This window comes from Abrus precatorius, unplaced genomic scaffold (assembly GCF_003935025.1).
Source record: "Abrus precatorius isolate BTA unplaced genomic scaffold, Abrus_2018 Scaffold2, whole genome shotgun sequence".
Classification (NCBI taxonomy): domain Eukaryota; kingdom Viridiplantae; phylum Streptophyta; class Magnoliopsida; order Fabales; family Fabaceae; genus Abrus; species Abrus precatorius.
In genome coordinates, this window is record NW_020874362.1 from 32,689,329 (window position 1) to 32,701,453 (window position 12,125).

At 30.5% G+C, this 12,125-nt stretch overlaps 1 protein-coding gene across 10 annotated transcripts; it reads left to right on the top strand.

Annotated features, from left to right (window-relative positions):
• Positions 1 to 1,967: 1,967 nt before the first annotated feature.
• On the top strand, positions 1,968 to 7,930 carry LOC113857712 (protein IQ-DOMAIN 14). Of its 10 annotated transcripts, none has more exons than XM_027489858.1 (7): positions 1,968 to 2,454; positions 3,153 to 3,199; positions 3,630 to 3,718; positions 4,338 to 4,766; positions 5,509 to 5,748; positions 6,545 to 6,673; positions 6,963 to 7,914. In XM_027489858.1, the coding sequence occupies exons 3-7, from the start codon at positions 3,653 to 3,655 to the stop codon at positions 7,683 to 7,685; spliced, it is 1,587 nt and encodes a 528-aa protein (XP_027345659.1). In that variant the 5' UTR covers positions 1,968 to 2,454; positions 3,153 to 3,199; positions 3,630 to 3,652; the 3' UTR covers positions 7,686 to 7,914. The 10 variants fall into 10 exon arrangements, with proteins under 10 accessions (XP_027345659.1, XP_027345660.1, XP_027345663.1 ...); XM_027489862.1 differs by having other exon boundaries at positions 2,025 to 2,454; positions 3,153 to 3,233; positions 6,963 to 7,850; XM_027489857.1 differs by having other exon boundaries at positions 2,025 to 2,454; positions 3,153 to 3,233; positions 4,335 to 4,766; positions 6,963 to 7,849.
• Positions 7,931 to 12,125: the final 4,195 nt, after the last annotated feature.

Here is a 12,125-nt window from a genome sequence, read left to right on the forward strand (position 1 = left end):
AGGTTGATGGTGTACATAATGAATTTAATGACTAACTCAAAGGAGCTAAGGGTAGGAGACTAGTTCATTGATATAACTGATTTGTTCAAGTCCAATTTTAAACATTGATTATTAGAGGACCACATTTTACTCTCAATAATTTCAATGCCCAAATAAAAACACACTAATAATAATATTTTTTTATTATAATATCCTAATATGATGCAAAACAAAACCTTCTTCAATAAAATGTGGCTGAAATTTAATGATTTTTAGTAATCAATCCATATACCAGAATTTTTTTAATGCACAAATATTAAAAATAAAAGAAGATTACTTAAACAAATGTTGTAGACAATTTTATATTTGTTATAAAATCTTAATAAAAAAAATCTATTTACTATATATATAAAAATGATCAAGTATTAACATTACTTTTGTTTGATAAAAAATAAATTATTAATTTAAAATTTTAAAAATTACACTAATGAATAATACATTATAATAATATTTAATACATTGATAATATAAATTAATATTTTTATAAATAATATTATTTATTGGTATAATATATCATGTTATTAGTATAAATTTAAAATATTTATTCTAACAGTTTAATTTTGTTGAAAAAATCAAAACTAACAAAAATTAATTTGAAATTTGCTGCATTTAAAATTAATATGATGTTTAATTTTTAATATAATATTTTTATAATAATTTATTTTAATTAATAACTATATTTATTTATTTAATCATAAATTACATGTAATACTTCTTAATTTTTTTTCACGTGTCATCTCTTAAAGAATCAACGTAACGTCATTTCTCTCTCTCTCTCTCTCTCTGTTTTTTTTATCATTTCAACTTCATGTGTTACATATTTCACATTCAATATGTCAAGCGTGAAACTAAAGCAATTACACTAGTTAGCTTGAATTTTATAACTTCAAACTTGAAAATTCCAAATCAATGTTTAATATTGTTTAACTTAATTAAATACATAATTTTTATTGGAAACATTTTTCATCATTAGTAATACATATTATTTTTATCAGCAAACCTTACCATTCACACTGCAACAATAATAATGACGAAACCTTTTCTTATAATCTGTGTTAATGAATAAAGATGCACCATTTCATGGTGCCATCACAGTACCCAGTGGCCCCATTCGAACATTTTTCCACACGGTGCTTTTGGATTCTTACTAACCCTGCCTGAGCTCAAACGAAAAGAGGACTCTGTCTTCTCTGGTTTTGACTATAGCCAAAACCAAGACTTTTCAAAGATTAACGTGGCATTTTATTAACACATTTTGAAGAAAACACCAAGTTAAGCTTGTCAATAGCAATACGTAACCCAACTTAGTTTATAATCACATCCGAGTTCAAATTATGATTTCAATAAATTCTTTTTATGACCTAAAGTGTAGCATCATGAAAGGAACGCACACAAAAAATAATGCAAGATATACAAAGCAATTTGTATTTTTCTTATTCATGTTCCTGCCATATTTCATGGGAAGTGTTACAAATCAACTAATCAAATAATAAAGTCAGACAAGATAGAACCTTTCAGTACTTGAGAAGAGGTGCAAATACAATGCAAAGTTCAAAAATTCCCTTTTTCCTATTTCTTGAATTTCAATGATATCCTTTTATGGACTCCATAAGAGCAAACACAAGTATATGCATGTGTCTACACAAGTGCCCCACCCGCTCCAGAAAGTAAATAAACCAAGAGTAGCACTACCGAGCGCGTATCATACACATGCTACAAAGAAGCGTATGGATGAAAGTATTCTGTGAAAGCTACACCTACATGGCAGGGCCATAAATAAAAATCTACGCTTTATTATTAATTAATTTTGCTATGCAGTATTTTTGTCAGATCTAAAATTCACAGTGGATATGAAAATGTTGGTAAGGTAGCAATAATGAAAGTTATAATAGAATTAATAAGGAAGAAGAAATAAAGAGCAGGGTACCAAACTCAACCGTTTATAATAAGTGGCATGTAATTCTTTGTAGGTGTCCACATAGTCTTCCCATTGAAGTAAAGTTGGTTGAAGTTGTCCACATTGAGTGAGAAAGTGGCCAACTAGCCCCCTCTTTCTCTTTCTCTCATCATCATCATCATGGAACCAAAAGAAAGTAAAATTATAAATCCAACAAAACAAAGAAAATTATAAATCCCACAAAAGGTGAAAGGTGGCTAAGGAAAAGTAACTTCACACAAGCTAAGGGAATTGGATTCTATGCTCTAGAGATAGATAGATAGATAGATAGAAGAGAGAGAAAGAGAGAGAGATTAGTACTATTTGAGAGAGCCAACCAAGGTAGAAGAATCATGTGGTGCTGGAAAGGAAAGGGAGGCTAGAAAAAGAGCTAGAGAGAGGGTTTCCTCTACTTTGTTCTGTGCCTGTGTCTGTTACAGCACTTTTAGGAGTTCTATCAAGCTCAGCCAACCAACAAGGTATCTATGATTCTAGTGTTTTGTGTTTGTTATGAATAAATTTTGCAAGATTTAGCTTTTGGGTTGTGTTAAATTGGTTAGTTAAACACTCGTTAGTTGTTATTATCAATCTTATGGGCATGGACATGTCAGAATTGTGATTTTTTCCTTTCCTTCTGATTTGTCATCAACATGGCATTAACTGACCTCACCTCGGGATCCTCTATACATTGTCTCAATTGTAGAGCCAGTCAGAAGATTATGTTTTCTTGTTATTATTAAACAATTCACTTTCTTTCTGACATGTTCATAACTTGGTATTTCCTCTCCAGGGAATTGACCAAGTTTTCAATTCATAGATCATGTAGGATTTTCTTTCTTCTTTTGTTTCTAGAACAAAATTTCGCCTTTCTTTTTTTCTTTTTTGGCGTTTAATGTTGACAATTCTACCTTCTTATCTGTTTGTTTCCATTTTTCTGTTGAAAAATTCGTTTCACCTTAAATTATACTCCATACTCTTTTTATGTAGCTTTAATTGATAGTGTCATGTACCCTTAAATTGGTATTTTTGTTAATACAAGTATCTAATTAAATACTATGCCATTTTCTTCTTCTTTTGCCATCTACATAAAAGGGCCTGTTTTCTTGGGTAAATAAAGGGTTTTTCATTTGGTTCCATTTGTTGTTTATTTATTCAATTGTTTTTTGGCCATCAACAGCCTGAAAATAAAATAGAGATGCTGCCTCCTTGCTGGCGATCGTTCTGGTGAGCTTAACTCTCTTCATCAATTTCTTCCTAGGTAAAAAAGTAACATTACATATTCCAAAAATGTAAAATAAAGAAGCATAATTTTATGCTTTCAAATTGATTGTTATATATAGCCTTAAACGATGTTATCAAAATTCTCAGCAGAATGAATTATATGTGTGTGTGTATATATATGTATAAGAACCTTTTTGTGTTGTTGTATGCTAGTCCATCTTTATCTCATATGTCTCTGCTCTGTCTTGTTAAGGTAGAATTTTGAGTACCTGATGGATAATTCTCTGCAGTATATGTATAATATATGAATGCTTTTTATCTTACAACTCCTGAATTCATCTAATATTTGGAGCTAGCTGAAAAGTCATTAGTTCTATAAGGGCACCAGCATGCATAGACCGTGATCTTTTATCTTCTTCAATATCTCTAACAGGAAGAGAAGGTAATGCTGCTGACATGGGAAAGAAGGGGAGTTGGTTTTCTGCAATCAAGAGGGTATTCACACACTACTCCAAGGGGAAGGTATGTAGTATAAGCACCTTCACAGAGAGATGTGAAATGCTTGATTTGGTTTTTTGTGTTTCTAGTTATATTTGGGTTATTTTGCATCCCCATTAGTTGCCAAAAGATTAACCATTTAAGGCTGGAATTGTGGTGATAAATGTGTTGCATATTTAGTGACACTGAATTGTAATGAACAGATCTATGGCAATATTAAGAAATTTCATCCGTGTGAACTAACTCACCAAATTTTTACAGTATAAAAAATTTGGCCAATTTAGGCTTTGTAGATTTATAATGATAAAGTTAGTCCACAATTAAGAAATCTGTAAAGCGTCAATTAGGTTCCTCCATAACCACTAATAGATAATTTGAAATATTGCAAAGTGATCTAAGAGGCTGCTTGCCGTTCATCGCAACAATCTTACATTATATCGCTTCTTGCATTAGTTTTAAGTTGTTATGCCCCTTTTGTCTGAACTTTGAAGCAGTAAGCAGCATCTGCATGATGATTATTGTTTTATTTGGAACTCAATGTTCTTATAGCTCTGCCTTTAAAGTTGCAGCAAGATTTGTACCATTATGAACTTGCTGCCAGTCTGCACATTTATTTATCTAATCACTGTATATAATATAGCAGGATTCGGATAATAAAGGCACAAAAGAGAAAAAGAAAGGTCTAGGAAAACTAAAGCATGGAGAGACCAATTCTTTCATCCCTCTCTTCAGAGAGCCAAGTAGCATTGAGAAAATCTTTGGGGACTTTGAAAGGGAGCAACAGCTATTGGCGATAAGGCCTCCCACTCCTCCTGAGAGACCCAAAACGCCACCTTATGCCCCTCCAAGAGCTGCTTCTCCTAGAGCTCCTTCTCCAAGGGGTCCTTCTCCAAGGCCTCCATCTCCAAGGGTTGCTTCTCCCAGGGCTTCTTCTCCAAGAGTTACCTCTCCCAAAGCTGCACCCTCCCGGATTGTTCATCACCACAAGGAGGTTGGCTACAGACCAGAACCAACTTTAAGGAACCAGCATGCCTCAGCTACTAAGATCCAGGCTGCTTACAGAGGTTATATGGTAAGTTTTCATGATCTTGTAAATGCCACAAATAGAATTCAGGCTTTGCTAATGTGTTCCCTTTGATCTGTGTTAGGGAATTAAAATAAAAACTATAAAAAGAAAAGTAAAAGTTTTTAATATCTTGAATATCTGAAAAACATGTAATACTTTCTTCCTTAAGTGATTAGGATGATACAATAAAGGGTAATACATGCTTTTTATCTATGTCAAAAGGAGACAAGTTAACAAAAGTCATAGAGTTTAAGGGTAAACCACAAACCTCATGTCTACTATTTGTTTAGGTGCATATCATAAAAATGAGAAGTGTTAACAATACACATTTTCAAACACATTTTTACTATTAGTTGAAATTTATCATGATTCACAGAATAATATGGGTCCTACTCCGTATTTTATGAATCTCAAAATTTCTTGATTTCTAATAAATTTAAGATAATTATAAATAGTCTGTTGCTAGCACTTCTCCATTAAAATTGCAAATTTTTTAAAGTGTAGAAGAGTAAACACATAATATAATTATTTTCTGAGCGAAACAAAGTTAGCCGTGCCTCTTTTGTTAACCTTGAAAATTATGTGCCAAAATAGGGCTGATTATTGTGCCAATTTACCTTGACAAAATGGACAGGTTAGTATTGAGTCATTGTTTGCATGCAGAATGCCCCTTGATCCAATAATTTTACATGTTTTTTGTTAATATGAAACCAAGATATTTTGTGATATTTTAGTGCTTGCAATACAGGCCAGGAGGAGTTTTAGAGCTCTAAAGGGGTTGGTTAGACTTCAAGGAGTTGTAAGAGGACAGAATGTGAAGAGGCAGACAGTAAATGCCATGAAACACATGCAACTGTTGGTGCGAGTTCAATCCCAGATTCAGTCTCGAAGGATCCAGATGTTGGAAAATCAGGCACGATATCAAGCTGAGTTCAAGAATGATAAGGAAGCAGCCAGTACCTTGGGCAAACTTGCTTTAGGCCATGGTGTAAGCCCTCTAACTTGAACCACCCTGTGGGTTCCCTAATTGAAACTTGTTGAGAGCATAGGAAAAATGCATGAAACATTAACTTGTGTTGACAACAGAAGGTTCAACTACTAGAGCATAAGTGGAAGGAATTAACTATGGCTTAGGTGTCGAGAACTTATGCTTGGTCAATTCACTTTAAATATTATCTACTTGTTTCTACTTTTGGCACTTCAATATTAAAAGACTTTACCCTTCACTAGTGTTCTGTTAATGGTAAATACCCTTCACTTTGTAGTGTTGATGTGGGTTAAACATGGTAGGTAGTGCTCTCTATCCCGTACTCTTTCCCTGGTGAATGTTGTTTTTATCCCAAATCCTTGCACTCACAGCAAAGGACTTCAGTGGCTATTCCTAAGCCAGCGGACACCTTCAAATTTAATGATTATCCATGCCATTCGAGTGGGTTACTCTATGGCTTAATTTCCTTTTTAATCTGGTAAATAAATAATGGAAAATTCAAGTTGTTGGTATATTACAGATATAAATACTTTACAATCCTAGGAGTGTACAATCACAAGTCACAACTTGGATCTTTTCAACTATAGATGATCATGCTATTCCTCATTACAACCATCATGTTTGTTATGAAGTTAGTAAGTTAGTATGATGTTAATCACTGTAACCTGAAAATATGCCGTGGATTCTAATAAAAGTCCACCTTTTATTCAAAAATGTGTGCATGCTTTTATTTCCCACAGCCTTCCTTTAAGTTAATCAAACTATGTGGTTTTGATAATTTGGAATTTTGGTGTAGTCTGAAGCAGGTCATGAAGAGTGGGATGATAGCTTATTGACAAAAGAGGAAATAGAGGCAAGGCTGCAGAGGAAGGTGGAAGCAATCATCAAAAGAGAAAGAGCAATGGCATTTGCATATTCACATCAGGTACTCACCGCACCAACACAACCTAGAATACCATTTATCTTTTGCTTTAAATTCTTCATCAAAGAGAAAAAGACGCTTTTTGCATTTGTTCTATTATTTTCTTTATCCAACTTTGAAAGGGATCTTGTATTCCATTACTTGCTCAATTCTTTTAAACTAACATTTTCAAAGAAAATATTGTGAGATTGATTACTTAGTAGTTAGGATAATTCCAAATTTTCATTTTTTTTTCCATTGCAATAGTAAAATATCTTTTTATTATTATAACTTTCTTGACTCGGCCTAACAGTTATGGAAAGCCACTCCGAAATCAACTCACCCCCCAGTGACAGATATGCGATCAGGTGGATTCCCCTGGTGGTGGAACTGGTTGGAAAAACAACTTCCTGCAGCAAATCCACAAGAAAAACAAGTCTTGAAGAGTTTTCAACTCACACCTCCAAGACCATACTCAGAACAGAAAACTAGTCCAAGACCTGGCTCCAGCACTCAAAGGCAACAGTCTCATTTTGCCTTTGATAACATGGACACACCCACCCCAAAATCCACAAAATCAACCATACTTACATCTTCAAGACCTGCAAGAACTCCTCCATATAGAACTCCGCAAGCAAACAGCTCAGGCTCAAAATATCAAAGACCAAGGAGTGTGGTAGCTAATTCACCTTTTGACGTGCCACTGAAGGATGATGACAGCCTCACAAGTTGCCCTCCATTTTCAGTGCCAAACTACATGGCTCCAACCCTTTCTGCCAAAGCCAAAGTGCGTGCTAGTAGTAATCCTAGAGAAAGGTTTGGTGGCACCCCAACAAGTACTGATTCAAAGAGGAGACTCTCATTCCCTTTGGCACAAGGAATTGGATCTTTCAAATGGAGTAAAGGGTTCTCAAGCAAGGATCAAGGAATACCAGATAAATTTCAGTCACTTGAATCTATAGGGAACGTGAGTGTGGATTCAACAGTGTCTTTGCCGGCAAGGGTGGGAAGAAAGCCTTTTACAAGATTTGTGTGATTTTTTTTGTTTTATTCTTTTCTTAACCATTTTATTTTGTCCATGTTGGTGGTGTTATCAGTTACATTATTATGATTATGATTTGAGTGTATTGGTGATAGTTTGACGACAGGTATACCCGTTGTAAACTAATAATAAAAACATAATAGGAAATGATGGTTTGGTAACTTTGGTTGGTTGGAGTTTTCTTTTCTTCGTTCGATGACATTATAACATTCAATTTATTTGTCCTACCAGGAGTTCATCGCATTTTTGTTATGTAAGGTATTTTTTAAGCTAAAGTTTTTAAAATATGTTTTCAATTAAATAAGCAATTACACAAAAAAAGAAAACATATAAATGGACTCTAACTGTAGTTTTTAATTAGGGATAAGGGTAGGTCAAATAATTTGTCAAGAGCTCATAAGGACTTGGTTTAACCTAAGATATTTATGACTTAAATAAAAAATTGTAATGAAATATAATAATTATTATTAAGTCTTATTTTATTGAGTGGTGTTAGTTATATAAATCACATTTGATTAAAAATATTAAATTCTCTTAGTATAATGTAATAAAATAAAAAACATAAAATAAAAGTTAAAAATTAATGAATGTAAATAGATACACTGAAGTCACACACTCATTTTTCTCTCTGTTTTCCATGCATGCTCAATGTCTCCAACAACTCCTTTATATTTAGGATTTACTATTTTTTCCTGGTGCGTGGCAGAATATCAAGAAATCGCTTCAGGTTATTGGTTGAGCTTATTAATTAGTAGTCATTTCAACACCTCTCTCTTTTTTTTCATGCATGCGTCATGTCCAATGTTTGTAGTAATTTTTCCTATCTTTATTCCAATTAAATGCTTTACTATTTTTTGCTAAGTGTCAAGAAATGCACAAGACTGTACTTTCCTGTTTAGTTCATAAAATTAGGTCTAGAATTAATACGTAGAATTAGGTTGATTAATTCTAAATTTTATGTTTGGTGCTCTTTTAAAATTAGAATCATAATTTTATACAATAATTTCATGAAATTTAAAATTAATTAGGTCAAATCTTTTCCAATTCCTAACTTGTATTTAAAAATTGCTAATCGTACATTTCAAAATTTTTATATTTTTTAAGAATATAATTTAACTACTTCTCATTTTTGTCAAAAAATTATAAAGTATATTTTTCTTTCTTTCTTATGTCTTTGTTTTTTTTATTAATCTTGAGTTTGTTTTTTATTTCTATTTAACTTTTTATCTCTCTATCAATCATCATAAGATTTTTTTTTATAAAATTGTATTATTTACATAATAACATTGTATTAACATTGAATAAAATTTTTACTTGAATAAAACTATTATATTTTTACCTTATGCCAATATAAATACAGGAATTGAAATAACAAATCACTACATATATTTTAGGAGTATGTGTTCGAAATATAAAATTTGTGTATGCCTTACCTGAAGGGAAAGCTTTATCATAAGACTAGAGTTTTACTTAATACTATTACGCAATTAGATGCATTTACAATATTGAATGGTGATAATTTTAAACTTTATAATTGTGTTAAATATTAAACATTCAATAGTTAGTAGATGAAGGATATACTAATGACCTTCTATTTTTAGCTCCATATCATTTCACATGCTACTATCTCAATAATGGTCAAGATACGATAATAGTTCAATAACATATAAAGAGTTATTTAATTTTGGTCATTTTTTTACAAGAAAGGTATCAGAGAAAACATTTAACTTGCTAAAATAAGGATGGGTCATATTGAGTACACAATATATATAGTAATGAAAAAAATAGTTATTATATGTATATTATATAAATTTTAATAATTATATATACATATATATATAGTGTGAATATTTTGAAATTATAAATCATTCATCTAAATAATGGAATTAGAATTGAATTTATAATTGTATTCAAATTCTTTATAAAAACAAAACATAAAATTTAAAATCCTTATTTAATTTCAATTTTATTAGAATTAAAATTTAATTTAAAATACTAGACTCTAATTTCAATTCCAACATTCAAATAAATTATAAAAAGAAATGTTCCTTCATATCTTAAATGTTGTCATATCCCTTACTATGAATAGTAAAATACCCATGAACAAGAAAAAGATGCATATTGTTGGAAAAATGAACAATAGAAAGTAAAGTTTCTTCTCATTTTATATGCGATCTTATTTTTTATCACTTCAAAGGGGAAGAACGTTTTGTACATCAACCCAAGTTCACCCATGATTTTGTAGCAGCATACAAGTTACCACACTTACAAAACCTTGAGCCTTTTTGCCGTTCTGCCTCAGCCAACGTGATCGATTCTGTCGTTTTCTCGGGAAACTTAACTGAAAGGGAGTATTCAAGCGACATAACACACATATAGAGACACAAGCACACAAATGTATGAAAGATACTAATAATACTATTAATCTCAGGTAAGAAACAAACTATGCACATTTTCTTTTGAAAAACAAACATAAGCAAAGATGGTATCAAAGAAAAGTGATGAAAAATTCGAATCTCTGCCAACATATGCTTGAAAGAGGCAAGCCAGAGTAAAATGATGGAGCAGAAACCAAAACTGACTAATAATTTGCGTGTTTTGGTTGAATTCATAGATGCTCAGATTTTATTGATGTGCAATCAGACATAGTTCACATGAATGCTTTTTCTCTATTTTATTTTCTTTTATATTTTAACCTATTTTTATCCTTTTATAATTCCTTCCATAAAGAAAAGTAAAATTTGTCGATGACAACTAGGTTTAACGAAACATGGATGCGTGTAAAAAGGCTTAGCTCATGTAATTAACATTATTATATTTCTTCAGAAATCACTTAACCATAAGTTCTTTTTTTTAATTAGGATATCTCTACATGGGTAGCTGTGAGACTAAGTATGTGTTTGGGGTAAGTTATTACAAGCATGATTTAAGATTATCTAGATTTAGTAAATTAATTTAGTTGAATTTGAGTTTTAAGTTAAATATTTTTGTTTATAATAAAACTTCATGTGCGTAGATTAGTTGTGAAAAAATAATTTCAAAATTTAATTATATTTGACAACCATTGACATAATTTTTATTTTTTTTGCAGAACACAGGTGTAAAATTATCTCCTGAAGCAAAAGCTACTTTGAACAAGTTTCTTCCCAACTGATTTTGATCCCTAAAGACTTGTGGAAGCAGAATAAAGAAGAAAAGTCTAAACATTTAAAATGTGTTTGGTCCTGGCAAAAGGTAAAACTATTGTTCCAATAGTGCACGCCACCTTTAGAGTCGCAACCAACTTCTATTTCAACTGAACGCTTTTGTTTCATTTATAAACATACATTATTATACACACCAACCAGCTAATATTTTGTCTTATGTGTATGTAAAATATTTTAAGGATATTAATTCAAAACATTTATAAAAATTGCGATTAAATTGTATTAAAGATTATATAGTGTATGGTATTGCATGTTGGTATTGATGTTTAAGGATAATTATGGGGTTGTAGTATTATTTTTAAGTTTTGGCTCAATGACTTATATAATGAGTCAATGACACAAATTGTTGAAAATATCATAATTTACGATGGGTCATGCTTTTATAAAGCCTGAACTTTTGGCTTAACTTTTCAAATTAAGGATTTTAAGATTCATCTGTCAATCAAATATGGGTAAATTTTAAAAGTACTTAACATTTTAAAAAGTGTAACTTAGATTTAGTTTATTTAAAAGTTTGCTTTTTATAAGAACTTATAAATCACTCGAATATATATATATATATAGGTTAACAAGTTTAAATTTATATATAAATTAACAAATTTAAACAGAATACAAATGTCTTTAGAAAGAGTTTTTTTAAAAATAATTTATTTAACTAACTAAGGAAACTTTGAAAAAAAAGTTTTGAAGCGAAAAAGAAGAGAGTAAATTTTTTAATTTTTAATTAAAAAATTATATATTATTTATAACAATAAATGTATATTTATATATTAAATTTATATTAGTATATTAATTTATATTTTTTATTTAGAAAATTTTAAATATATTTATTTAAAATATAAAATTAATTTTCTCTTTTCCTTCAATAAGGTTCCTAAACAATTCTTAAAAGTTTATTTGAATATATAAGACCTGATTTCAGTAAAGGAGCTTGTTTTAATAGCTTGTAGCATTTCAAATGGCCATTTAACTAAAATTTAGTCCAACATTTTTAGTAAATCAACTAATTTTTTTATTTATAAAATTTAGCATATTCTACTTCATATTTAATTTTTTTCTCTATCCAAAATTCTCAAATTTTAATTTCATATTCAACTTTTTTATAAATATATCAATAAAATTATATTTTAAGCTCACAAATTAAAATATCAAAATATATTTATTTATTTTTTACTCTTTCAGTCTTAATATCATGTCTTATAAAATCTTTTAAATTTTACCAATTTTT